The 26,920-nt window shown below is 36.5% G+C and overlaps 1 protein-coding gene across 2 annotated transcripts; it reads left to right on the top strand.

Moving 5' to 3' along the window:
- Dipk2a (divergent protein kinase domain 2A) lies at nt 1-26,561 on the top strand. 2 transcript variants are annotated; one of them, XM_004834395.3, is made up of 3 exons: nt 1-5,251; nt 19,655-19,958; nt 23,803-26,561. In XM_004834395.3, the coding sequence occupies exons 1-3, from the start codon at nt 4,595-4,597 to the stop codon at nt 24,132-24,134; spliced, it is 1,293 nt and encodes a 430-aa protein (XP_004834452.1). In that variant the 5' UTR covers nt 1-4,594; the 3' UTR covers nt 24,135-26,561. The 2 variants fall into 2 exon arrangements, with proteins under 2 accessions (XP_004834452.1, XP_087042426.1); XM_087186300.1 differs by lacking the exon at nt 1-5,251 and adding an exon at nt 5,307-6,795.
- Nucleotides 26,562-26,920: the final 359 nt, after the last annotated feature.

Below are 26,920 nucleotides of genomic sequence, written 5' to 3' on the forward strand. Positions count from 1 at the left end.
ATTTCCTTTATTCTCAACAAAGCAGAAAACTTATGATTTAATTATTGCAAGTAAGCTCATACATAGATTTGGTATGAGCTTGACAATTCTATTTTTTTTTTTGGTACCGGGGATCGAACTCGGGTCCTTGCGCTTGCAAGGCAGGCAGCAGAACCACTGAGCTAAATCCCTAGCCCCTTGACAATTCTATTTTTACAACCAGCAGAGCCAACTGTTTGAAACCAGAAAATACCTATATATAGAATTGTTGGTTTAAAATACAGTAAGATGTATCATAAACACTCAATAGCTTAAAGGAACAAAACCAGAGCTTGAGGTTCAATCTCCTAATATACATAAATCAGATAATTAGTAGTACTTAGTAGAAGTGTTTCAATTAATATTGTCAAGTGTTCAACTTGAAGGTAGAACAAGGGAAACATCCCAGAATTTTATGGGAAAATGACTGTTTAGATCTTTTAATTAAACTGAAAGTAATATATAGTATTATTTATATTTTGATAGATAAGTACAGGTTTTAACAGAAAATTATATTTAGAAACACAAATGTGCCACTAAAGAAAATGGACAGAAGAATTATACTTGCATCTTCCTCAGCCTATTCCCTCATAATTCATTTGTTGTGTCCCTCATAATTCATTTGTTGAAGCCTAACCACAATATGATGGTATCCAGAGGTAGGATGTTTTGGAGGTGGTTAGCATCCTTACAAAAGAAATCTCAGATTCTGTGCTCCTGTCATGTGAAGACAGCAAAAATATGCTCATCTATGAACCAAGAGACATCAAATTTTGCAAGTACCTTGATCTTGGAATTTACAGTCTCAAAAACTGAGAGAAATTGTGTTTATAAGTTATCTAATATGACATTTTTGTTGCAATAGCCCCCAAAGACTTAGACAAATGATAACTTACAGTTGTTTAGGACAATAGGCAGGCAGTGATATCTGATGCTTCCCTTTTACATCCAAATCTTGAGCAAATTTTCTTCACTCTGCATCAGAATACTGTATATCCAAAATATACAAGTTTTCACCCAGCATTTCTACTTGGATTATTATAATAAAATTTAATCTGATGCTAATACCCATCATTTCTAGGTTGGATTATTATAAAATTTAATCTTGAAGTGTTTATCCTTTCAACTATCCATCTATGTAACACCTAGTAATGGAACAACCATATATATCAGAAACTGCTCTGGGAACTTTAGTACAGAGGAAATTCAACTTTTATAAAAAGAATATCTCTTACCAATCCAGAAGCAGAATGAGTACGCTATAACAGAACACTAATTGCCAAGGCACAAAACAAAAGCAATATGAGAATATAACTAATGATTAGATAAGGAAGAATTTTTCCAATCTCATAAAGGTATTTCAATAAAATCTTAAGATTCTATGTTTAATTATTCAAAATTGGGATATTTATGTTGTTTGACCAGCTATACACTGACAGTAGTAATAAAAATTTTTCCTCCAAATTGACTAACATTTAGAACATTGTGGTTACAAGATATGCAATAAATTTAAATATGCATTTATCTTTTGGTATAAGTATGATAACCAATAAGACTTTTTGTTTTTGCCCCAAACCAGACAACATAAGACAATTCTGTAGGTTAAGGTTTCTCAATGGCACATTAGCGACATTTTTAGTGAGTTAATTCCTTGTTGTCAGGGATTGTTTTGTACACTGAAGGATTTTTTGCTATATCCTTGGCCTCTTCTAACTAGACACCAATAGCACCCCACTCCCTCATTTATGACAACAAAAAAGCATCCATACAGTACAATATAAAACTTCAACTACAAAAACAGATCAGTATTGACATATTATAGTACTTAATTCCACTAGATACATTTAAAGCAGTGACAAGTTATTAGAAAATGACATTTTACAATGCACTGGAAATTACATTTTTTGCTATTATTTAAAATAATGGTCAAAAACTTTGGATAAGTCAACGATCCACTAGCCAAAAGCATCCTGTAGTTTACCGGAAAGGTGAGGCATGTACATTAACATTCACTGACTGATTGTTTTCAAATTCCTCAGAGGGTACTTTAGAACAGAGTTTATCCCATATGGTTCTACGACTTTTTCCTTTGGAATAACGCATTAAATTCTTGAAAACTATCTTGATAAATGTCTAGCAAACTTAACTGAAAAGAACTTCAGAGCTTTTAAACAAATGTGAGCTACTTAAAACACAAAGCATAAGTTTTTCAAAATCTAACTTGCGCAGAGTAGTAACTCTTCAAAAGGCACCTATACAATTTTAAGGCATGAATAGTTTATTAACTCCAAAGCCTTCTTCCATACAGAGAAGCAGTTCTACCTTAATCTTGTTACTAGTCACCTGAAGTCCTAAATAGTGTCTCATCATGCCCCAATTCTCTCAGCTTAATGTTTACTGGCAAGCCTAATCATTAGTTCAAACATAAATATAAAATATACTGTACATAGCCCTTTGTTTTAAAGCAATTGCAGGCATGTTACTAGTATTAAGCAAACAGCTCTATAAAGCGCATAAAAAATATATCAGATGTAACAAATGTGTAGTTTAGTAATAACTTGCCTAGTTTACAATGCAGCAGCAGCGCCGCTGAACTACAGTTCTGGTCTCCAAGCCAATCATACAGAACTCTTCAGAGAAACTTTCATTTGAGCTTTTGTTCCTAATTGTCTTGCATGGAGTTCTGGTTTGCTTGAAGGCAAGTTAAATTCTAGCTAAATGTTGACAGAGCACTCAGCTGTAGCAGCCAGTTACCCTGTCCCAGGCTTTAGACTAAATCTTCCAATTTGCCTGTATTCACTGTAATACCATGTGCAACTCATTTCTGTGTTGAACATCGTCGCACATAGATTTTGTTTTCGAAGTTTCACTGAGGTGATTTGTAATCAAACAATACAGAAAATTCAGACATATGAATTTGATAATCTGGTATAGTTACTGCTCATTAAGTCTCTGGAGAGAATTAACCCATCCATGCCAATTACTATGGTCTTCCTAAATAACTGTTCGACTCTTAAAATTAACTCAGTGAAGACGTAGATACTTAACGTTATCAGGAACCACCTGATCCATCATACCTTCATACCTCATTTTACCCAACCTAGCACTGAAAGTAAAAAGCATTATAATCAAATACATCGCAGCTACCGGTAAAGAGTACAGGCCTCCTAAAACTTGTAACAAAGCGATTTAACTCAGCATCGCCGAGTTATTTTCGCAATCTTGTGTGAATCGGAGCACCAGCCAGCTCTGGTCCCCATGGCTACCGCCAAGGCAACGCGTCCCAGCCAGAGAGCCGGGCTGGAGCCCTGCAGGGAGGGGGAGCCCGCCTGCCCCTCTGGGACCTTTTCCTGGCAGCACCGAGAATTCACTCCGCCCAGAAGGAAACTACTTCGGGGCTCGGCTGGTGAAGCAGGTGGGGAGCAAAAACAATCTTGCTCATCTCAGCTTCTTCGCGGCGATTAGAGCGCGTCAGGCCATGCCAGTTTCCCTTCATCTTGTTTTCCTTTTGAGTCTTGAGGACTTCTTTCTGGGCTCATTCAGGAATTTAAAATGCCTCCACAGACGAGACACCAAAGACACAGTCCACCACAACTCACACCACCCTCAAGTCTTCCCGCCGGCCCTGCCCCCAGCTGAGGCGCGCGACCTTCGGGCCCCGCGCCCCGCCTCACATTTGTACCGCCCGGGAGGCAGCCCCGCCCACTCAGGCTCCGCCCTGCGCGCTCAGCTCAGAGGAGAGGCCTACAATAAATTTTTCCTCTGTTCCTTTCTCTCCCTCCCCTCTCCCTTTAGAGGGCCTTCCCACAATCGCCACGCTACAGGCAGGGCCCAGGAAGACGCAACAACCACTAAATACTAAGTCTCATCTCCAGAGATGGCCCGTTCACCCCGCCCACAACGCTCGAGCTCCGCCCTCACTGAGCCTTTCCCCAACAGCCACCCCCGCGAGCCCGCGCTTACGCTTTCCGGGCAGCGCGCAACGCGCTCGCTCCGCCTCGCCGGCCCCGCCCCTCCCTCTCTCCAGAGAACCAGCGTGAACAGAGGCTTGCGGCGTCAGGGCCGCGTGGGTTCTTCACCCTTCCCACCTTTCTACACTGTTGCTACTTTGGGGAGTGAGACATTCCAGCTCCTTCCTTTTCCCCTCCCGTGAGTTCCTCCTTTCCTCCCGTCTCGGACCCCGCTCGCCAGCGGCCCGCCGGCGCCGCCGCAGCTCTCGCGCCGAGAGCGAGCAGTGCGCGTGCGCGCGGCCGTCGGTGCCCGCGCTCCCTCCCTCCTCCCTCCTCCCTCCGCTATAACTTGGCTGGCTTGGAGGAGGCGCCGCCGGAGTCGAGGGCGGGGAGCTCGGAAGCCGCTGCTCAGAGTTGTGGCACTAGTGACTGGGAGAAGTCGCAGCTGGTTCGGGTCGGCGCCTTCCCGCTCCGTCTTCCCCTCTCTCTCACACACCCAGTCCGCCTCCCGCCCGGCCCGCGCCCTCTCTGCCGGTCGCCTGGGGACCCTGCTCAGCGCTCTCCGGGCCGCGGCGCGGTGGGGGCGCCCCGGGGGTGCCCTCGCCCGGTGCGGGCGGGCGGGCGGGATGTGGCGCCTGGTGCCCCCAAAGCTGGGCCGCCTGTCCCGCTCGCTGAAGCTGGCGGCGCTGGGCAGCCTGTTGGTGCTCATGGTGCTGCACTCGCCGTCGCTGCTCGCCTCCTGGCAGCGCAACGAGCTGACCGACCGGCGCTTCCTGCAGCTCAATAAGTGCCCGGCGTGCTTCGGCACGAGCTGGTGCCGCCGCTTCCTCAACGGGCAGGTGGTGTTCGAGGCGTGGGGCCGCCTGCGTCTGCTGGACTTCCTCAACGTGAAGAACGTCTACTTCGCTCAGTACGGCGAGCCCCGCGAGGGCGGCCGCCGCCGAGTGGTGCTCAAGCGCCTCGGCTCGCAGCGCGAGCTGGCGCAGCTCGACCAGAGCATCTGCAAGCGGGCCACCGGCCGGCCGCGCTGCGACCTGCTCCAGGCCATGCCCCGGACTGAGTTCGCGCGCCTCAACGGGGACGTGCGCCTGCTCACGCCCGAGGCGGTGGAGGGCTGGTCCGACCTGGTCCACTGCCCCTCGCAGCGCCTGCTGGACCGCCTGGTGCGCCGCTACGCCGAGACCAAGGACTCAGGCAGCTTCCTGCTCCGCAACCTCAAAGACTCGGAGCGCATGCAGCTGCTGCTAACCTTGGCCTTCAACCCCGAGCCGCTGGTGCTACAGGTAGGCGCGGAGGGCGGGGAGCGCGCGTCGGGCTGTGGGCGTGGGAACCGGCGCCGGGCGGCCGGGGGTGCGCGGGACCCCCGAGGGGCGCGGGACCCCCGGGGGCGGAGGGCTGCTCTAGTCACCCGGGCGCCGTGCTCCTCGGAGCTGACTGCTGGTCCTTCGGCGCCAGAGGGAGTGCGACTCGTACGCTCCCCAAATGTCTTTTCCGGCGAGTTTCCTCCTGCCCTCCGCTAGGACGACTATGGCGTCCTGTCCCCGAGTCCCCGGACCTTTCTTAGTTCTTTACTAGCGGTTTTGTAACGCGTTTGCTCCTCCGTTTACTGTCCTTGTGGCTGGCCTAACTTCGGCCCCAGAGTCTCCCTTTGTTTTATTTCTTCGTTTATCTAGCTGTCCTTTAGGGACGAGTGGGAAAGATAAGGGCAGAGATCACTACAGTGGTCCGCGACGGGAGTTAATCCCTGAGGAGTAGTTCGAGTGAGATTAGAGGCCGAGAAACAGAAAAAAGTAAGGCAGTGTTGAATTTGGGCAGGGAATGCTAAAGGCCAAGCCAGACATTTTCATCTTGATCTTTTGACCTGCCTGCCCTATTCATCTGGTAATCTGGCTGCAAGGAGATGGAATGTTAGGCCAGGGCGAGCAATAGGGAGAGGATGTTCTCCCCTCTTGCCTAATTGCCCTCTGATTTTATTTTGGAAATAAATGTGCCTTTTAGGGGAATAGAATTGGAGCTTGTTACCGGTTAAAAGCAAAAAGAAAAGAGAAAAAATACTGCCTTGCCTTTGGAGTAGTTACCTTGAGTTTCTGCACACCCCCACCCAGCTATAGTGCGGTGTCCTTGGACAGTGATTACAACTGTGAGGCTGTAATCCCTCCTGGTAACTGCTGGAAAAGTTACCGTATGCCTCTTTCTTGGCAGTTTTGATGCATTTTAAATACAAAGAAAAATGATTTAAAATTTCATCAAGTAATTTTGATACATAGTTCATGCCCTTTCTGTGGTACTGAGAATATCACTAATGCCTGGAGGGTTTGTACAGTTTTTTTTTTTAAATCTAAAATGCATGGGTAGGAATGTGTTGCATTTGTTTTCCTCCTTCAAGTTCTCTACTGCCCATTTTAGCTAATAGAAACCAGCATTGTTTAATTAGTTGAGCTATATAATCTCAATACAAATATTTTGCCTCAAATGAAATTTTAGTGTGAGTCAGTAAATTTTAAGTTGTTCTAGGGTGTATGTAATGGGTTAATTTTAAAGTTCAGGTTGTATATTAAATACTGCTGTATCTCAGTGGCATATAGAACTAAACTTTATTTGAAGAAATGTGTTTTATTCCGTAGCGTCAAACTAGTCAGTCTTTAAAGATTGAGTCCGTATTTATGATGCATGTACAGCTGAATTTAAGTGTTTTTTTTTTTCCCCCCATAAGCTATCTTTTCCAGATAGGAACTGTGTTCTTTATATCAGCATGTTTGCTTCCTGGAGAAAGCTGTAGTTTGCTGAGAGAGGTAGTCTGTCAAAGCCTCTGGGACCCAAATATTCAGTAAGGAACTATCTCAGTAATACGTATTTCCTATATTTAAAATATTGGCTGCCTATTAAAAGAATTTTACCAAGTTAATTATGAATTCATGTATTAGAAATAACTATTACCAGGGCTAATGTTTTAAAAATATGTATCTAGTTCTAGTTCTTTATAAACATAGCCATGCCATCCAATTTTGAGAAAATTTGGACTATGACTTAACACTAAGGTGAATCTGCATCATTTATGAAGCTTTTCTATTTTTGAAGTTCTCTTGGCATTTTCAGTCTGCTTTGTACGTGAGATAGTTAAAGTGTGCTTGTGTCTTGTTTTCTGATTAACTCTTTTCTCAGACTTTTATTTTCATCCTTAGTGATAACCATTTGTTAAAAGTTCAGTTGTTTTCTTATTTTAAACTTGGTAATGCAGTTTGTATTTAGTGTGTGAAATACGTGTATCTACCTTGTAGACTATGACATTTGCAAACTGTATTTTTAATTTAGATAAACCCAGTTCCCGGTAGTAGTATTATTGCTTCATAGTATTAAATATAAATTTTGTAGTCATTACTACCCATCAGTCATATTGGCATGTTATTTTTCTTAATCTGATAAGGAAGTAGACTGTGACTTTTTCAAATAAAGAGATTTTTATGTAGCCGTTTTCCTTATAAAACCACTCTATCTTTGGTTAAAAGTCAGTCATTCCAAGTTTAGACAGTATATTTGAGGATTGATGATGGTATAAAACTAAAATGAAAAGAATCTTAAAATTGTTTGCTCACATACACAGATTTTTCTACAGTAAATCAAATCATGATGTTTGTTACTTTGTTAGCTTGTCAAGCTATATGCATTTTATACAATTTTAGTATGTAAAAATTTCTGTAAAAGTAGTTGTTTATGATAGTACTAGGGTATTGATAGTGATAGAAAAGTCAATAACTCAAAATTGGCTACTTAACATTTTTTTACTTCGTGCAGTTTTAAAAAATGTCTTATGGGTACCAGTGTGTGTTTTACAGTTTAAAGAGGAACTCACATTTTATTTCCAGGAGAGGGAGCTACTTGTCGAATTTTTGGACAGTTTTTGACGAACTAGTTTTTTTTTTTTTAATCTTCTGTTGTCCAAAAATTGACTGCTTTGGGGAAAAAAACTCTTCAGAACTTCATCAAACTATTATTTAAGAAAAGTTCTGTATACTAAACATGGAACATGTTTCCAAGATAAACATTTAAAAATTTCTTGGTAAGGTAGGTACTGAAGAATACTTAGAATCTGTTTAGCCTATTGATTTCTTCTGATTTGAAAAAAAAATTAAAAATTGAAGTCTTTATTGGGTCTTGGAAAGAGATAGGATTGTAAGATATGTGCATGCATACCTGTCTGTATAGATTTAAAATACAAATTTCCCAGTATGAAGCAGTTTGGAAATACATCTTTTTTATTGTTGGATGATTTTACAAGTTTACAGCAGCTAATATAGTTCTTAGGAAATTTGTTCTACTACAGAATTACTTTCTTTTTTCGGGGGGGGGGGTTACCGGGGATCGAACTCTGGTCCTTGTGTTTGCACAGCAGGCTGCAAAACCACTAAGCTAAATCCCCGGCCCTAACAGAATTACTTTCTAAGAAAATTTTATAAACATCATGCAAACAAGATAATGAGTAATACCATTATCTTCTACTATAGTATCTTCTTTTCCTCTAAACATTTTTATTTCACCAAGAGATATATTTTAATACCTAGTATGTCATAATCCTATGGAAAAGAAAAATTGGAGACCTTTGTTGATTTTTGTGTTGTGTAATAACAATCTTGGAATATTCACAAATTGAGTTGTTATGGCAGTTGGCAAGACAACATGTTATTTTACTGGTAAATTTTCTGTTAGCATTTGTTCCCTCCTATTCTTGAATTTACAGAGGGCTGTGTGTGTTCAGGAGAGTGAGGGAGAGGAGATGGAGTGAGGGAGAGAGACAGAGACAGAGACAGACACAGACTGTCTGGATTTCTTGAAGCCCAAAGAGTATCTCTGACTTTGAACTGGAAGTACTAAAGATAGTTTTGTTTATAGGAATTGAAGAATGAGCTTAGTTATTTGGGGAGAGGTTGGAATTTGTTTTAATATTATATTTGTAGAACTTTATATGCCTTAAATTTCCTGAATCATGGTTTTAATATGGCTTAATATTTATAGTATGTAACTGTCAATTGTTTAAGCTATGGCTTTTGAGCTTTTGTTTTATTTCTTGCAAATGGCAAAATAACAAGCAAAGCATTTATATAGTATACCTGATACGTAAGCATTAAATGAATGTTAGTGGATAGATAAAAGTAGTAACTTTTATCATTAGTGTACTTGACTAACTGCTTTGTAGCTATTTAGGATATGGATCATTTAAAAAACAGTGATTCTATCAGCCATATCTCTATACTGATTTCCTACATTAAGGGATGCATTTTTGTAGAGAATTTTGAGTGAATGATGGTTTTGTTTTAAATAATTTATATAGAGACTATACTTTTAAAGTGCACTGCTGAAAATACAGCTTTTGAAGTAAACAAAGGAAAGATTATTGCTATTTAGTTAATTGTATCATTGACCAGGTTGATAAGCTTATGGGACTCATTTATCTCCTTATAAAATGAGGCTGTTGTATTAGATTCTTTCCTGTTTTTTACCTAGCATTCTGGGGCCTTTGTATTCTTGATTTGAGAAATTTTTAGTCTTTTTTTCTTTTTTTAACCTGTCTTCTGAATTTGGCTTTAACTGATGGGTTTAATTAGGTTCTTCTAAAAAGGGATTGGGAATTTGGATACTAGGTCTCTGCTGGGATGTGAGTTGGAATATTAAAAAATTGAGGTGTTGTGGCAGTTAGAAAAACAGCAAGTTATTTTACTGATATGTTTTCTGTTAGTATTTATAACTGCCTATTGTTGAATTTATAGAGGACCTGTGTGTGTGTATGTGTATCTATTTGAGATAGAGAGGGAGAGACATTAACTTTCTTAACCTTCTTTCAGTCCTTTTTTTGCTACTCCACAATTGTGATACACATGAAATCAGATTAAAACAAAACAAAAGCCGCAGATTGCTTCTAAGGGGAAAACATGTAGAGAGGTATGTGTGGCCAAGCATTTTGGGGGGCAGTAGTTTCTGTATGAAAAGATGTTCTCTACTTTTTCTCAAAGAGTTTTTTAAAAAACAACTACTTAGGAGGCCACCCCCACTGGCTGTTGATTTAGTAATTTAATTTCTAGATTTAGGCTTCAAAACACATTAGCAATAGTGAGTAGCCATTTTTTTATCTAATCAGCTTTGGAACTTTTTCTGTTTTTTCATTAGATTTTATTGACACTTTTGACACTCAAATATCCTTCATGAAAAGACAAAGCTAGTTGTGATGGCACATGCCTGTAATGTCAGCATGTTTGAGTGGCTGAGGCAGGAAGATTGCAAGTTTGAGCCCAGCCTGGGCAATTTGAGGCCCTGTCTCAATGTTAAAAAAAATTTGAAAGCTCTGTATATGTAGCTCAATATGAAGGACCAAAGGTTCATTCCCTAGTACTACAAAACAAGAATAATAACAGAACTAAGTAAATAAAACAGTTCTGTGTACCTCCCCCCCAAAAGGAGGGTGACTTATTTTAGAAAGACCCTAGAAATAGACAATCATCCTTAAGAAAGCATCCCTTCAGGACCAATGGAGCATAATCATTTGGCTTCTTGGTATAGTTTCTGGATTTATTCATACTTTGACCATTGTTAGTACTATCCATTCTGTGTTTGCTAATCTTTGAACTGTTCTTTATGTCTGCACTGTGTGGGTTTGTACATATTCTTCACATACATTGCAAAAGAATAGTAAGCTTGCTTTTTTGTGAGATTCTACTTTCTGGACTTAGGTGCCCAGTTTCCCTGGGGACCATCAGACTGGTTTTTATTGGGTTTTTTTCTGTCTTATGGGTTCTGGCCTACTTCCTATCCCATTATAATTGCTGCCAACTCTACAGAATGCTGACTTTCCCTTTCTCCCCTTTCCACTCATTACCTATCTATTAACCTAATAATGGCCTTAAAATGTAAAACGTGCATTTTTCTTATACATATGATTAACCTTAGTAAATGGTTATAAAATGTTTTTAGACTGAAAATTACTAGTGTAAGGTAAGGATGGTCATTTATCCTACTTGTAGACCTTGTAAATTATTAAATTACATACTAAAATCTTATATATTAAAATTACATATTAAAATTTATAGATTCCTGGTAGGAAGTTATCTGTGAAAATATGTGGGAGCTCTTTAGATTTAGAGTCCAAACATAATTGTTTGTTCATTTGGCAAGTAGTCATCTTACAGAGCATTTGTATTGAAGGGATGGAAAGGGGGCCAGGGATTTAGCTCAGTGGTTTCGCAGCCTGCTGCGCCAAGTGCAAGGACCCAAGTTCGATCCCCGGTACCAAAAAAAAAAAAAAGAAAGGATGGAAAGGGCATTTAGCTTAATGTGAAGAATTGGAGATATGTGTGTGTGTGTGTGTGTGTGTGCGTGTAATTTTAATATATACAATAATATATGATGTATGTAATTACAATCAGTACAGTTTAATAAACCCTGAAATAAAGGTATATGCACACTTCGGATGACTCATGTAGGGTGAGACTGGGTGTTTCTTGGTAAGAGTGGGTACTAGAGAAAGTTTCAGGGAGTAATTGAGACCTGAAGGGTGAATGGAATTTTGCCAACATGGGATTAAGGGGTGGCAGGAGTGATGCAGTGTATTAGTCAGCTTTTCTGTCACTGAGACACAATAACCAACACTTGAAATTTAAAGGAGGAGAGGTTTATTTTGGATCATAGTTTCATTGGGTTCAGTCCATGGTTTACTGGCTCCAAGGCTGAAAATTGTATAGTGGAAAGATCTGGGTGGGTCGGCGAGTGGGAAGCCAGTCACATCATGGCAACCATGAATCAGAGAGAGTTGGAGCCTGAGAAGGAAATGCACCTTCCAAAGATGTGCCCTCAGTGACCTGATTTCTGACCAGGCCCCACTAGTAATAGCACATTTAGCTGTGAACTCATCACCATGATCCAGACACTTTCCAAAAGTTTTCCCTTTGAACACAAGACCTTTGAGGAACGTTTTAGATCTAAACTGTAACAGATAGTATTAAAAAAACAAAACAAAATATGTGATTCACATTCTGTATTTGCATAAAGTTGTTGGATGGCATTGGGCAGATCACTTAATGTTTTAGATCCTGGATATTTTTACCAGTAAAATAGGAATGTTAGTACTTAACTAACAAAATTGCTTTAAAAATTAAAGCAAAATAGGATTATCCAAATATATGTAGAATGTCTTTATTGTAGAGCTTCTTACAAGGTAGTCTTTGCAGGTCAGTAAATACTAAGTTTTTATACAGCTGTAGCAGTTAATAAATTCATTAGTATGTTGTCATTAGTATGTTGACATCTGTTTCAGAAGTGTATAATACAAGTTTATTGGGTATAGTAATTTAAAAATGGGTTAGGGATTTGTTCCATATAAAGTAAAATGAGTAGAATTAATGTAGGAAAAGGGTTTGGATAAGCATTCAAAAATATAAATAGTTTATTTTTCTCTGTACGTCATTATATTTAATAATTTAGTACATTTGTGAATGATACTGAAAAATAAGAGATTATATTTGGGCATTTTTAGAATCTTAAAAGGTTATTATCTGAAATAAGTATGCTGCTTCAGGATCTTCTTCATATTTTTCTCTTCTAGTGCTCTTTTGGGGTGTTAGCTGTGAAGAAACCTAACAAGAATTGTGTGGTATTGTGCAATAGTGCCAAGAATGATCTGTTCACCCTTGGGATACAGTAAGGAAGACAGGCCAGGGCATAGTTTGCACAGCCTTTGCCTTCTGGAACATTAAGTGTGGGCAGGAAACAAAGAGCATAATAATTTTGTGTATTGTGTACTATAAAGAGAACATCTCTGGCGATAAGAGAACTAGATTGTGGATAGATTAGTAGTTTAAAATGAGTGATGATAAAGAACACCATTTTAGCTGAGGTGTGAATGATAAGAAAAACCCAGTGGTGCAGATTTCTGCTTGCTGGAGTTTTGGGACAAAAGATATGCACATCTTAAGGCCCCCAAATAAGATCAAACATGGCTGGTCCGGGGATTCAGCTCAGTGATTTGACCGCCTGCTGCCCAAGCACAAGGACCCGAGTTCGATCCCCGGTACCAAAAAAAAAAGATCAAACATGGAAATAGGGAAATAGTAGAATGCAAGATAGAGATAGCTGGGGATTAAATCCTGTGTAGCCTTGTACCATGCATAATGGGCTAAGACTTTATTTTGAGTGAGAAATTAGAAGTGGTTAGCAGGGTCTGATTTGTGGAGAATGGATTTATAAGAGGAAGGAGAAGAATCGAAGAAGGAAGCTATTACACTAGTTTGTGGAAAAGATCTTGATTTGAATTCAGGAGTTGGAATAGAGATTGTGAAAAGCAGTCAGACCAAATTATTTCAGGAAAAAAGCTTCTGTGACTTGCTGTTGGGTTTAAGGTATAATAGAAAGGGATAAATAAAGGATTATGTTGGGTTTTGGGTCTGAGCAACTATTGTATGACTGTTCCTTATTATGATGAGAAAGCCTACAGGAGAGAAATTGGTTGAGTAAACCAAGAATTTTGTTTTGGCTATTTATTTATTTATTTATTTGGTACCAGGGATTGAATTTGGGTCCTCACGCTTGCGAGGCAGGCGGCAGAACCACTGAGCTAAATCCCTGGCAGTTTTGGCTATTTTAAATTTAAGACAGCAAGAATACTAATCTAAATCCAGAGCCCAAATATTTAATGCAGGGGAACATTGCTCCTAAGCAAATAGGCTGTTCTTCTAAGGGACTTTGTTAATTCAATTTGTGTTTTAAGGAACCAGGGAAGTTAGTACTGTTCTACTTGTCAGTCTAAGAAGTCAGTCTTGACTAAGACTTAGGTTATTGAGTCCAAAAGATGCTTATAATAACTTTTTTTCTTTTAAATTTTGTTCTTGTTGGGAGAAAATGTTTTGAATGTGGTGTTTGTAGTTACATTGTATATTCAAGTTAGAAATGTAGATCATAGTTGCTGGTTTTGAGAATAAGAAAGGGTCAATTGAACTAGTACGTTTTTGCTTATTTAAAACTTGTAGCCAAGTGAGATGGTTTTTTGGGGGAAGCATTTTGTAAGCTATTCTAAAATATGATTTATGTCTGTAACTTTACATATTTTGTATTTTTAACTTTGGATTTCAGTGTTAGAGACAGTTATTGGTTAATATTGTTGGAATTTGAGGTGGGTGGAAATGGCATTCAGAAAATAATAAATGGAACATATCCTACGACTTAAAAATCTTGAGATTGTTGGGCTTGTACAGTGTTTGCAATGGATTTTGGCCACCACTTGGCGGTATAAATTAAGAAGCTCAGGTCATAGACAAATTCTAGCAAAAAGTTAGGTAACCATTAAATCAACCCAGTAATTTTACTGTATTCCTTCTCTAGACAGTTCACAAAACTGTGAACACATTAGTACTGTCACCAGTGCAGCACAGTTGACTAATCTGTATGAACAGCTGTTATAACATACATTACCAAATGGGATTTCATTCAAATTTGGGCCTTTACAAGTAATTGTAAACTTTAAATTGAACTTTTAAACATTTTTTTATGTTTTAGGTGACAATTTACTTTCTAAGAGACTTCTGAAGTTTAAATTTTATATTATTTTTGTGTGGAAATGACAGTTACGTAGAAAATTTGAAAGCCAGATTTTAGATTGTATATTTTGATTACTAACAGACTTTTTTTGAGGTTACTTTGTTTATAGTAGGGATCCCTTCCTTTTTAAAAAAATCAGTTTTGAGGGGTAACACATCTCTTGTTCTGTATTCATTTAATTTTTAGATGAATTGAAAAGTTATGTTCCTTTCAGTGGAATGTTATGAGGTAATCAATGATTACACAATATACATTTCCGGTATGAAAGAAATTTTGATTTTTAAAATTTAGCTTTCGTTTCTTTTTAATCACAGGAGAAAAAAGGACAGTAGAACACAGATGCTCTTAAAGTTAACCTTATTTTAAACTGTTGATTTCATGTCATTTATTGTTTGAAAATAACAAATCCAAAAGCTACTGTTACATATATGTATATACACACATATATGTATACACACACATATATATTTTTTGTTGTTGTTGTTATTGTTGTTTTTGGTACTGGGAACCAAACTCAAGACCTTGTGCTTGCAAGGCAAGTGTGGAACCACTGAGCAAAATCCCTGGCCCTTACATATTTTTATTCATACATCCATGTCTACTTTTTCATGACTGCTATGACATGTTAGAATAAAATGATCTTGTGATATTTTATAAACTTGTTTTTTGCAATAATGTTATATACCATAGAATAATGATTGGTTCCAGTATATAAGGTAGTCCTGAACGTTAAGATTTTGTCATATATTTGTTTTTCATAACATGAAGTGAAGACCATTTTGAAGAATTTATGTTTTATTCTGTAATCTTAACGTGATCTCCAAACCTCTTCTCCAAGCCCATACTTCAAGCCATTCCTTCATTCATTTCACTGCACTTTCACTGCCCTTTTTCTTCATTACTGTAAAGACAGTTTCTCACTTTATCATATGTGTGGAGTGTTCTTACTCCCCATTCCTACTCTTAATAATTTACTCATACTTTAGACTCAACCTAAGTACAGCTCTCCTTGGGTAAATAATGTCGCACTGTTTTTACAGCATGTTTGATTGTGAGGTATTTCTCTGTAGCCATATCTTTCTAAAATCTGTAAAAATTCTTATTGAATTGAAAAGTTCTATGAGTCTGTCTTTTTAATTCATTTTGACTCCTGAAAAAAGAATTATAGCTACCTTGGTTTTGTCTTTTACTTCGTATATGACTTCAGGCAAATTAACACTAATAAGATTGGATTATATTTATCATTCAGGTACCCTGCAACTCTGTATTTCTTTGAATTCACATCCCTGTTTTTTAATCATTAAAATATAATAATTTGGTTTTGATTTAGGTAGCGAAGTGCATTTCAGCATTTGGAATTTGTGATTTTTGTTTACGATAAGTAAAAAGCACCGTAAAGTGCTATGTTTATGTGTATATATGTTACTAGGTTTTTGATTTCTTGCATAATCACTATTAATGCTCTGTACATTTTCATAACATCACATCTTTTTAAACTTTGGTAACTACTTTGTATACCTCATTATAAATTAGAAGTTATTAGAGAACAGTGAAGATGTTTCTCTAATTTAGTAGTTGATTATGTTTGGAAAGTGTTACTCGCCTTTTGGTAGATGTTAGGAAAATAAGCACATTTTGATAAATGTCTATGTTATGGTGTACAGTTCTTTATAAAGTATATGATATGTCATATCATTTTTTCTTTGAGCATTAGATTACCTTATAAATATGGTGTTACAAATAATATCGCAGGTTTAAGAGGAAGAAACCAAGAAGTTAAACTTTGCCATGGCTATAGCTAATGAGATGTAGATAACTGAGGTGGCCAGCAAAATCTAGCCTTGTATTTTCAAGTCCATTATTCTATTTATATAATGTATGATACTGCCCTTTAGATATAGAAATCCTGTTAAATATTATATGCAGTAAGAATATAAATATCTGAATTTTCTAATCTTTAATATCAATTATGTATATTATATATATCACCTATTTAATTTTTTTTCTTACACTAGATGATGACTTTAATGGTCTTATTTACTTGCTTCTGAAACTTTGGTTTTAAAATACTGTTAGTGCATACAATATTATTATTATTATTATTATTAATTTTTTTTTGGTACCAGGGATCGAACTTGGGTCCTTGCGCTTGCGTAGCAGGCGGCAAAACCACTGAGCTAAATCCCCAGCCCCTTCAATATCATTATTGATGCTATTTGGGCTTTATTGCCCCTCTCAAAAAGAGATGCCTACATCTGATAATAAGGTTTTATAATTACATATTTTATTTTTGGGAATTAATAGTGAAGGCATTTGTAATATTTATTTGAATCTTACCAGCTGACTGGCTTGTTTCTCTTAACTTTCTTACGTTTTTTTTCTGGTGCTGGGTATTGAACCAAACTGTCATGTACCTTTGTACAATCTTAACTATCACATTATTTTATCACATTAACTTGTGTGCTGGGCAACTTGAAGCTCCGGTTTTTAGATTTTTTTGTTTTAAATAAGAAAAGGTAGGGTTTTATATTAAGCTACTTATTCTAGTCACTGTGTTTTATTCCTTTTGGGAGTTTAGTAATCAGGAAGAACTTGTTTTTCATATTGCTTGATACAAATCCAAGCTCTGATGTCTTAAAGTTTTCTCTGTCAAACTCTGCTTGACCATTTGCTTCAAGTGAAAATTAGAAATATTTTGGCTTCCCTTGAACATTTTTTGTGTACCACCATGTGTTCAATAGAATTCTATTCTCATTATTGAAATTTGACTATTTTAATTATACAGTGAAAAATTCTTGTCATATGAGCAAATGAATTATTTATTAAAGTTGTTCCAAAAGATTAGGTAGCAAACTGTGTAAAAGAATTGTAGTACTCTTCTTAAAATGAAGCATAACAGGATTTCAGTTACAATTGTCAGAAATCAGTATATGCATATAAAGTTGCTCATTGTGACATTTGTTCATGCATTTTACCCTCTTCTATGGGGGACTTGGGCAATGAAGTATAGATTTGACTGTTGCTTACCAGTTGGAAGGACTCCAAAAAACAAGGAGGCATTTGTACATGTGCAGATGTTGGCGGGGTTCCCTTTTCTTCTGTTGTCAAAGACCATTTTATTTTTACAAAGATATGTTTGTATCTGTTCTACAATATGGCCTATGAGTAATATACCAATAGTGTGTGGAGGAGTGTTTTGTTTTATTTTTTCATAGCAAAATTATATAACTTCTCATATTTACTTATTAGTAGTATTTTTACTTTTTATATTGGGGACTTTCTACATGAACACTTCTGGAAAATAGTTGAATCTTTTCTAATCATTTGTGCAAACTGTCAAGGTAGTTTAAATTGTCAGGAAAAATTAAAAATAGTGAGTGGTTAGGAATCAGTTTTAGTACTGCACATTGAACATGAGCACCTTTTCCTAATGCCCCAAAAGAAATTAAAAAATCCTCAGCCACAAGATTAAAAATGTGTTTACCTCTAATTTCTAATGAATAGATATGGTCTCTGCACTAAAGTTGTATCAGTTTACCCTATTTAAAGATTCATAGTATCTAAATTTTTCATAGAATTACTGTTTTATCACAAAACTACAAATAGTAAGTATTTGAAAAGATAGAGATGCAAAGAACAAGTAAGGTTGTTATGCACTGATAGTCTTAAATTGAAGCACAAATGAAAATCAGGAATTATGGATGAAGTTTTAAAAGCCTTTCTTTGTTACACGGTTTATAAAAATTTTAATGTAAGGATAGTATTGTGTTTTGACAGTTAAAGCTCAAGGTAAAGTTAATGTTGCCTTAAGATTTAAAGACCCTCACAGCTAGCAGTTTAAATGTATATAAATTGTTTAACTCTTAGTAGTGGAAGTAGGCCACATTTGTACTTTATAGTGATTTGTTGTAAGATAATACTTAATACTGCCTTCCCAGTCCCTTTTAATGGTTGTATAAACATCTTCATAATTTCTTTTTTTTTCCAGTATAAGGGAGGTTTCCTAGCCTGGAGAATGGCTCTCAAAATATAGCTCTGGTCTTGTCATCTTATCTAAAAAGTTGTTTAAAGTGTCACCTCTTATCCTTTTTCTTCTCCAGTGTTTGTTTTGTAGTCACATGTTTCAGTTACAAAACTCATTAGAATAAATAATTTTAAGGCTGGGCCATGGTGAACAGAAAATGTTGTGGTCAGGGAAGGGAAAATAAAACTAACCTGAGGCTTGGAGTAGAGGTTGCATTGATGAATCAGTTTGTTCTTTCCCAGCTTTTGGATGTAGTTTAAAAGCCCAAGAATTCCAAGTTCCACCTTTGACTACTTCTAAATAGGTCAGGCACCTATTAAATGCTGTCATGGGCCTCACATTTTAGTAACTGACATCATACTCACAATGATGTGTTTGGTATCTGGTTTCCTAAAATAACCTATAGCTAAACACTCTTACTACCAGCATAGGACAATACTTTGGTTCTGATAAATATTTGCTTGTTAGTAGACCTGCAGTCTTGTAGATTCTAAAGTAAGGACTGGGTGATCTCATTTATATGAATCAAGGTACAAGAAACCATAACTTTTAGATATGATAATAAAGACAGCATCTTGCCTTTTATTCATCAGTTTTATTCTGAGATTTTGATAAGTAAGACTTTTTGTAACTTTAAAATATAAAGTTACAGTTATACCTTGGAGCTCAAGTGCTCTGAAACTTCTTGTGTGAATGTGTGAATTTGGTACTCAACACATTTTGACATAAAAATTTTGTCCCAGTATTTGTTTGTTTTGCATTAAAGTTGTTGATGTGGATTGTCTTGTATCTTCCTACCCTTTCCAGCCTCCCCCTCAAAAAGTTTGCTAATCATCGTTTTTGGTGTCTTCTTGACTATTAGAATCAATTAACAATAAATACAAAGGTACCACTGTGTTTATTTGTAGGGGTGTATAGTAATGGTAAGAGTTCGGGAAGAAATGAAGTTTATCTCTGATGAACTATTGACTGTATAACAAGAAAATCCAAACTCATTCTAGTAGCAAACTCTGCTGAGCAGCTCTTTAGAGAAACCTGGGACACCTTCATCAGAATCTCTTATAATATTAAGATAATTCTTTTGTAGAGTTTTCCGTCTGATGAGGGTTGGCCATTTGCAAAATACCTTGGAGCATGTGGAAGAATGGTGGCTGTTAATTATGTTGGAGAAGAACTGTGGAGTTACTTCAGTGCACCATGGGAGAAAAGAGTTGACCTTGCTTGGCAGTTAATGGAAATAGCAGAGCAACTTACAAACAATGACTTTGAATTTGCACTCTACCTCCTGGATGTCAGCTTTGACAATTTTGCAGTTGGTCCTCGAGATGGGAAGGTAATCATTGTGGATGCTGAAAATGTTTTGGTTGCTGACAAAAGATTAATTAGACAGAGTAAGTATATAACTTTTAGATTTATTTTCTGTACACATTTTTCTGTGTCAAAATGATGTTTATATTTATTTGAAGTAAGCCTTGAATTTCCTCCTTTGATAACAACTTTGCATCTTTCTTTGCTTTATGTAACCAGTATCAGGAAACAAATATTTACTTATTAAACTTCCACTCTTAGTTTCTCCATGTTTTGTAAAATATCTTTTGGGTTCGGATGAATACAAATAGACTGTGCATGTGTGTATACATGTCTTTCACATACTGTATGCTATATTCAGAAATCTATAAAGTTTGTATTATTACAGGTTACCAGAGAGACCTCATTCAGTGTGGTCTCTTACAGTGATGTCTATGTTTTCTTCTCTGAGGTTCCTACAGTGATAGTTTGGTTTTGTTTTTAACTATTTGGATGATTCCTAGCACCGAAAAGCTGACTTTAGGTGGATATTCTGATCATTTCATTTCACCCAAAACTTTGCTCTCCATTTATTTCTGAGTTCTCTGCAGGATAAATAGGCAGAATATATGAAGTATTTTGAAAATTAAATGCCACAGCAATTTTAAAATGTCAAGGATAAAGCCTATAATCTAGAACCACTTCATTTAGAGAAAGAAACTGAAGGGTTGTTGCTCTATATTGAGTCTTGCATTTTGAATCCCATCCCATTATCTCCCATGCTAGATGGGAAGTAAGTAAGGTTTGTTGGATTAACAGAAGCTGCAGGGGCTGGGAATTTATCTCAGTGAATGCAGCTAATATGACAGTAATATATTGTGTTGACAATTTGGCATGATCTTAGCATCATCCTGTTAAATATTTGATTTTTCTCATTGCACGTTTTAATTCTTTGCTCATCCTTGAAAAGTGCTGGTTCTTGAATTGCAAAGAAGATCTTCACATAGATAATGGATCCCCTACTGGAGTGTTCCACTTCCCACTTACCTCTTCATATTTCTGTGAATGTTGTAGTAGCTTACACTGTGCTTTTCTTTTTCAAAAGTGTATAGGTCAGTGGTTTTTAGTGTATTCATAGCTTTTACAGTTTGCCTAAACTTTTCAAATTTTCATTCCAGTGTTTGTAATTTACTTTGTATTTCACTTTATACAGATATTCCTAGAATAAATGTTACAGTAACAGTTTCTTTAGGTGAATCCAACCATATAGCTTCTATATGTTTACATTTCATACAGGAGGATTGGTCCAGTACTACTTCACTCTGGTCAGCTCTTCTCAAATGTCTCACAGTAGGACCGTGAAAATATCCATTTTGCAAAAGATCTTCATTCACCCTCTTTTCTTTCCATTTTCTAGTAAATGATCTTTTTTTCTTTATAGGGAAATGGAGGTTTTGCTGTGGCAACTCCCTCAGTGTCCTTCCCTTTATTATCAATTCTCTTTTTTAGACAGTAGATCTTTTCTTGTAGAACTTGTCTCAGTTATCTTCAACTTCCCACTCAAGTTAATTTTCAATTTCTTTCCCTTCCCCATAAATAAGTACATACAAGAACTCTTCCTGCTTCTCTTAATTTCAACTGTTTTTTAAAAAGTATTGCTGATTTATGTATATCTCCCAGGCTCCATTTTTTTTTGGTAGTTTCTTAATATAATTTTTTGTTGTATTAGTACATGCTTGTAATTCACGCTTACAGTCATCTTGGGGAATGGTTACATGTACATATTACAGCTTCTTTTTTTTAATCCCCACCCCTTCCAGTTCCCCTAACCCCATTTTCATACTTGTTGATATTATCTGTCTTAGCTCATGTTATGGCATGTAGTGTTTACATTGACTGGGGCTTTTGGGTTCCTGTACATGCCACATTTTTATTCTTATTTTCCCTTCCTCTCTTCTTCATGCCTCGCCTTTGTTCCCTTTGGACCACTTCCCCATTGCAAGAGATCTGTCCCTTTGTCGTCCCTTTCTATGCATCTTTTATCATTTTCTTTGTTTGTACTTTGCCTCACTCAATATGTGATATCCATTCCTTTCTTGTTAGAACCTAATTTAATTTACGCTTTGCCATTAGGAAGTACCTAATCAGTAAATTTTTTTTTTTTTTTGGTGCCATTATAGGACCTTGTACAAGTGCTCTACCACTAAGGTACAGCCTGGCCCTTGTAATTTTTTTTTCCGTTAAATTTATTGGTACATTTTAGGTACACAATACAGTTACATTCATCATTGGGATCTTGTACCTTTACATGATGTATCTTGTTTCTTATTTTTTCCCCATTCCCCTTCCCTCCCTTCACCCCCTCCACCCTTCCCTATTTACAAAGACTTTGTTTCCATGTTTTTCCTTTTCTCATATTTTTTCTTTTCCCTTCTTTCCTTTCCCCTACTCCTCCCACTTCCCTTACTCCTTAAGACCTTTTTTTCCTATTTCACAATATCAGTTATACATTTTGATCCTTATTTACACTTTTAGTTTTCTACACCAAAGAAACTATTTGGTATTTACACATGTGTGTCCTATTTATTTCACTTAAAAGTATTGGCCCTTTTAATTTTTAAGACAAGAGCTCACAAAATTTCCCAGGTTGGCTTCAAACTGGAGACCTTCCCACTTCAACTTCCCAGATGGTGGAAATTCCAAGTGTGTGCCTCCTTGCCTCATTCAGAAAATGAATCTTGATTAATAACAGCTTGAAATTCTTTCCCTCTCTATCTTCCTTCTACTAGAATACTCACTTTTTAAAAATACAAATCATCTCTTATCTCTCACTTTCTTAAATGGTTTTAATGACTTATTGTTCTTCAAGTAAAATCCAAATTCCTTACCAGGGACAATCTCTGTGACTTGACCTCATACTGATTGATTTAGTACCCCTCTGTCCCTTTCCCATATATTTCAGGAATAATGGGCTTTTGTTCTCTTGAGTGACTCTTTCTACTTCTGGGGTTTCCCTGCTGCATTTTCCTCTGCCTAAAATGCCTCATCTCCCTTTTATATGCAGTATAACTAGATACTTATCCTTTGAGCTTTGGCTCCGTCAAACACATGGATGATAGTGTTTTAAATATGGTGTTATACTTCTGACCTTAAAGTTGTAAATTTCAAGTCTGATTCAACTTACATGTGTGACATACCCACTTAAATATTTCACTGCCATTTTATTTGTATTATAAAATATTGATACAAATGTTATTAGTACCTATCTTGTCCTCCACTTAGAAACTTTAACCCATACACTTACCTGTTGATTTTTGTCTCAAATGTTTCTCCAGTTGGGGTTTTTCTAACTTTCATTAGTTTCTCTTGTCATCTTAGTCCTTTCTGCCTTTAACCCAGAGTTATCTTTTTTAGAAAACAAATCATGGTCATGATTCTGCCAGTTATACCTTGGTTCTCTAACCTTGTCTACCATCTCTCTGTTCCTAATCTCACAGTCTAGCCATAATGAACTTCTCATTGTTTCTTCAACCATTGGACAATCTCTTAAATGCATCCCTGGACCTAGAATGCTGTTTTCCTTCATTGCTTTTCTGACTTGTAAGATCTAAAATCAGCTGTACTCTATAGCTCAAAGCAGAAGTACTAAATCTTTTGCAGTCTTCTAGTATTGTGTCACAGTTTATGATTCTGTGTATGATGATAAATCAATAGACTGAACCTGTAAGTGGTCACAAACTTGTCTGGTTCTTCCCCTGACCTTGATGGACTTTCAGTAAATAGTTATATGAATTATTGTATGTAATATTTTAATTTATAATGTACTTTCATGCATAGTAGTATAGAACAAATACTTTGTTATTTACTAAAATGTTGTATTTATGGAAGCAATGAGAACTCTATTTTAAAATGTATTTTTTCTTCTTTCTGTTTTTCCCTCTTTTACAGATAAACCTGAAAATTGGGATGTATGGTATGAAAGCAAATTTGATGACTGTGATAAGGAGGCTTGTTTATCGTTCTCAAAAGAAATTCTTTGTGCTCGTGTCACTGTGGACCACAATTATTATGCTGTTTGTCAAAACCTCTTATCCAGACATGCCACCTGGCGTGGCACATCTGGAGGACTTCTTCATGATCCACCAAGTGAAATTGCCAAAGATGGCCGACTCGAGGCCTTATTGGATGAATGTGCCAACCCAAAGAAACGCTATGGCAGATTCCAGGCAGCAAAGGAACTGCGGGAATATCTGGCACAATTAAGTAATAATGTCAGGTAGTCCAAGGTGAACTTTTTTCTTTTCTCCATTTAAATAGCACTGGCAAAACTAAACCACCAGAAACTATCTGGAAAAACGGAATTTGAAAGTGTTATATCCAGAGGATGCTAAACTTGCACTGATAGATCTTACATTAACATCCATCAAAATAAGACATTACTACAAAATTCACACGATGCTTCTGCAAATAAGTACTTTGGAGACTTGAGTTATCAGTAACTGCTTTGCCCTTCCCCTACGCCTGAGTGGATTGATGAATATTGTTAAGCTATTGGAAATGAGTCTAATAGTTACATTGGTTTGTGTATCAAAGGGTACTTGGTAACTTAGTTTGCATTGCTATCATGATTTTGTGAATCTTCTTGCATTTACTTTGAATGTCAACTTAGATTGGCCTGTTTTATAGGTCACTTATTCCTTCTGATATATAGGGTTTTTCCCCATTTTTATGGTTTTTTAATTAACTATTACACATTCAGGTTACTGTAGGTGTTCATTTAAATTTTAGCTAGTTCTCATTCAGCGCTATGCGGTATATATTTACTATTAAGGCAGGATTCCCAAGTTTATTGTGTTTTTTTCAGAAAGCTGAATATTTTATTATGTACATACTTTTCTTCTGCCTTCTGTGGTTTCACCATTGCATGAAATCATTTCGGGTTGTTTAAAGAGTTACATCCTTCTATGCCAATAATTATAAATGTACATTGAACATGAAGTTCAACATGTTACAAAATGTCATTTCATCTTTTACCGAAGGTTTTAAAAAGAGTACACTAGTAATCTACACCTTTACAATTTTGGTTCAGAAAAAAATATAACTTAGTATTTTTAAAATGCTAACTAATCCAAGATAGTAATTCATATGCCAAAGAGATATTAGACCTAGTCCAATGTTTAGAATTTAAAATAGAATTGGTCAACTTCTTATCCTTATTACCCTACTTCCAGTATTTTAGCTCTGTTATTAAATTCAGATCTTGGCTATTCTTTAAAACAAGCTACTGCTTTCAAGAATATGTGACTTAATGATATTTTACACTTTTATTAACTGGTAGTCTTGCAAAACATGGTAGTCATTAAGTTTAATTAGGCGTCAGAACCTTTTATTTATTAATGAGCTAATAATTTTTACTATAAAGAAGACAGCCAGTCTGCCCAGTAGGGTCTTCTTTACCCAATTGCTAAACATCAAAATATCAAATTTAAGCCTGTGGATAAAAATTAACAAATGTGTGAAATTTGTAGGCTATTTAAAGTTATTCTGACTATAACATATGTAATATTTTTCTGTTCAAAGTTATTACTCATGTTTACAGCAAAGTTTGGTGTCATGTGCAGTAGTTAGTTCTAGACTGACTTGACCTAAATCAGAAAATGATTAAAAGATGTACAACCAAAGCCAAATTTTTCTTTTTCATTCATTCAGTGACTATTTATTGAGCATTGACTTTGTGCTAGGCACATTAGTAGCTGCTATACACTAAACATAACATATAGTTAAGTAACTTTATCAAAACTTTAATGTAGTTATGTCTTAAGTTGAAATTATTAGGATGTTGTGTTCACATTGTTTGACTATTGTGATGAAAATTTTGTTTTTATCATATAAAATTAGGTTGCTGCAAAAAGAGGAAGATGAAAATTAATAAAGCTATAAGAGTAAGAGATTCCCATTATAAAGTAGATTTCATTATGTTAAGTTTTATATATCAGTTCATTGCATAGCTCTAGATGAAACATTTAAGTGCTGAAGAATTTTACTAAGATGACTTTTTACAACTTTGGAAAGATTTTGAAGGGATTAGGAAAAATCACTTGTCCAGCATTCGCCTCTTAACTCAAAACTACAAATAAAATATATAATTTCAAAATGGGACATCTTTTATATTTGATAAATATGCATTACAAACCTTAGAATGGTTTAGCTCATATGTATTTACCTTTTGGATGGGTGGTTGTAATTGTGATTACAGAATAGAAAGTGAGAAAACACTGCCAGCAGGATTGCTACTACTTGAGGTAGTTTTTTATAACTACCATTTCCCCCCCATGAGATTATGTGAAATTTCTTTAACTTTAGAAAACATTGAGAAGATAGTAAAAGAATTAGAAATTTAAAATTACAGGGAAAAATATGTATGTGAAAAGCAATAAATATTTTGTTCACTTTGCTATCAAGATATTCACTATTAGATATTTATTATACAGCAGCAATTTATATTTTTAATCATTGCCCATTAATAGACGCAGTAAAATATTTTTGAATCAGACATTTGGGGTTTGTATGTGCATTGAAATGGTCTTTTGTACTGTAAGTTACTGTTTAATTTGAATATTTTATCAGAACTGTCTCCCTGTGCCTTTATAATAGAAAGTTGTTTCTACAACTTTTAATGATCTTAATAAAGAATACTTTAAGACTCATACTTTTCAAACTGCCTCTTAACTTGGATTTACATTTTTCTTGAGTGGAAGGTGAGGTTTTCCGTTTGCATGCATTTTTGTTATAATTTTTGAAAACTATCTGGTTGGGTGTGAGATTAATGTGTAAGATGTGTTGTGTTTTATTTTTCTTTGTTTCTTAACTCTTACTACTAAAATGGAATTTTATAAAAACCGTTTGATTATGGGAATTTTCAAATGTATACAAGATAATAAATACAATGAATGGTAGTATAACTGTCATTACACTAACTCAGATGTTATCAACATGAGACCAAACTTAATTCATCTTACTTTCCCTACTTTATTTTCAAGCAAATTTGAGCTGTATGATTTTGTTT

This window comes from Heterocephalus glaber, unplaced genomic scaffold (genome assembly GCF_053883595.1).
Source record: "Heterocephalus glaber isolate CG9 unplaced genomic scaffold, H.glaber_assembly_v1.0 deba00001504, whole genome shotgun sequence".
In the NCBI taxonomy this organism is placed as follows: domain Eukaryota; kingdom Metazoa; phylum Chordata; class Mammalia; order Rodentia; family Bathyergidae; genus Heterocephalus; species Heterocephalus glaber.

Excerpts from the sequence above, each read along its gene's own strand:
- Dipk2a (XM_004834395.3), top strand. The coding sequence starts at position 4,595 with ATGTGGCGCCTGGTGCCCCCAAAGCTGGGCCGCCTGTCCCGCTCGCTG. Across the intron at positions 5,252-19,654 it reads CCGAGCCGCTGGTGCTACAG|AGTTTTCCGTCTGATGAGGG; the intron begins GTAGGCGCGGAG and ends ATTCTTTTGTAG. Across the intron at positions 19,959-23,802 it reads CAAAAGATTAATTAGACAGA|ATAAACCTGAAAATTGGGAT; the intron begins GTAAGTATATAA and ends CCTCTTTTACAG.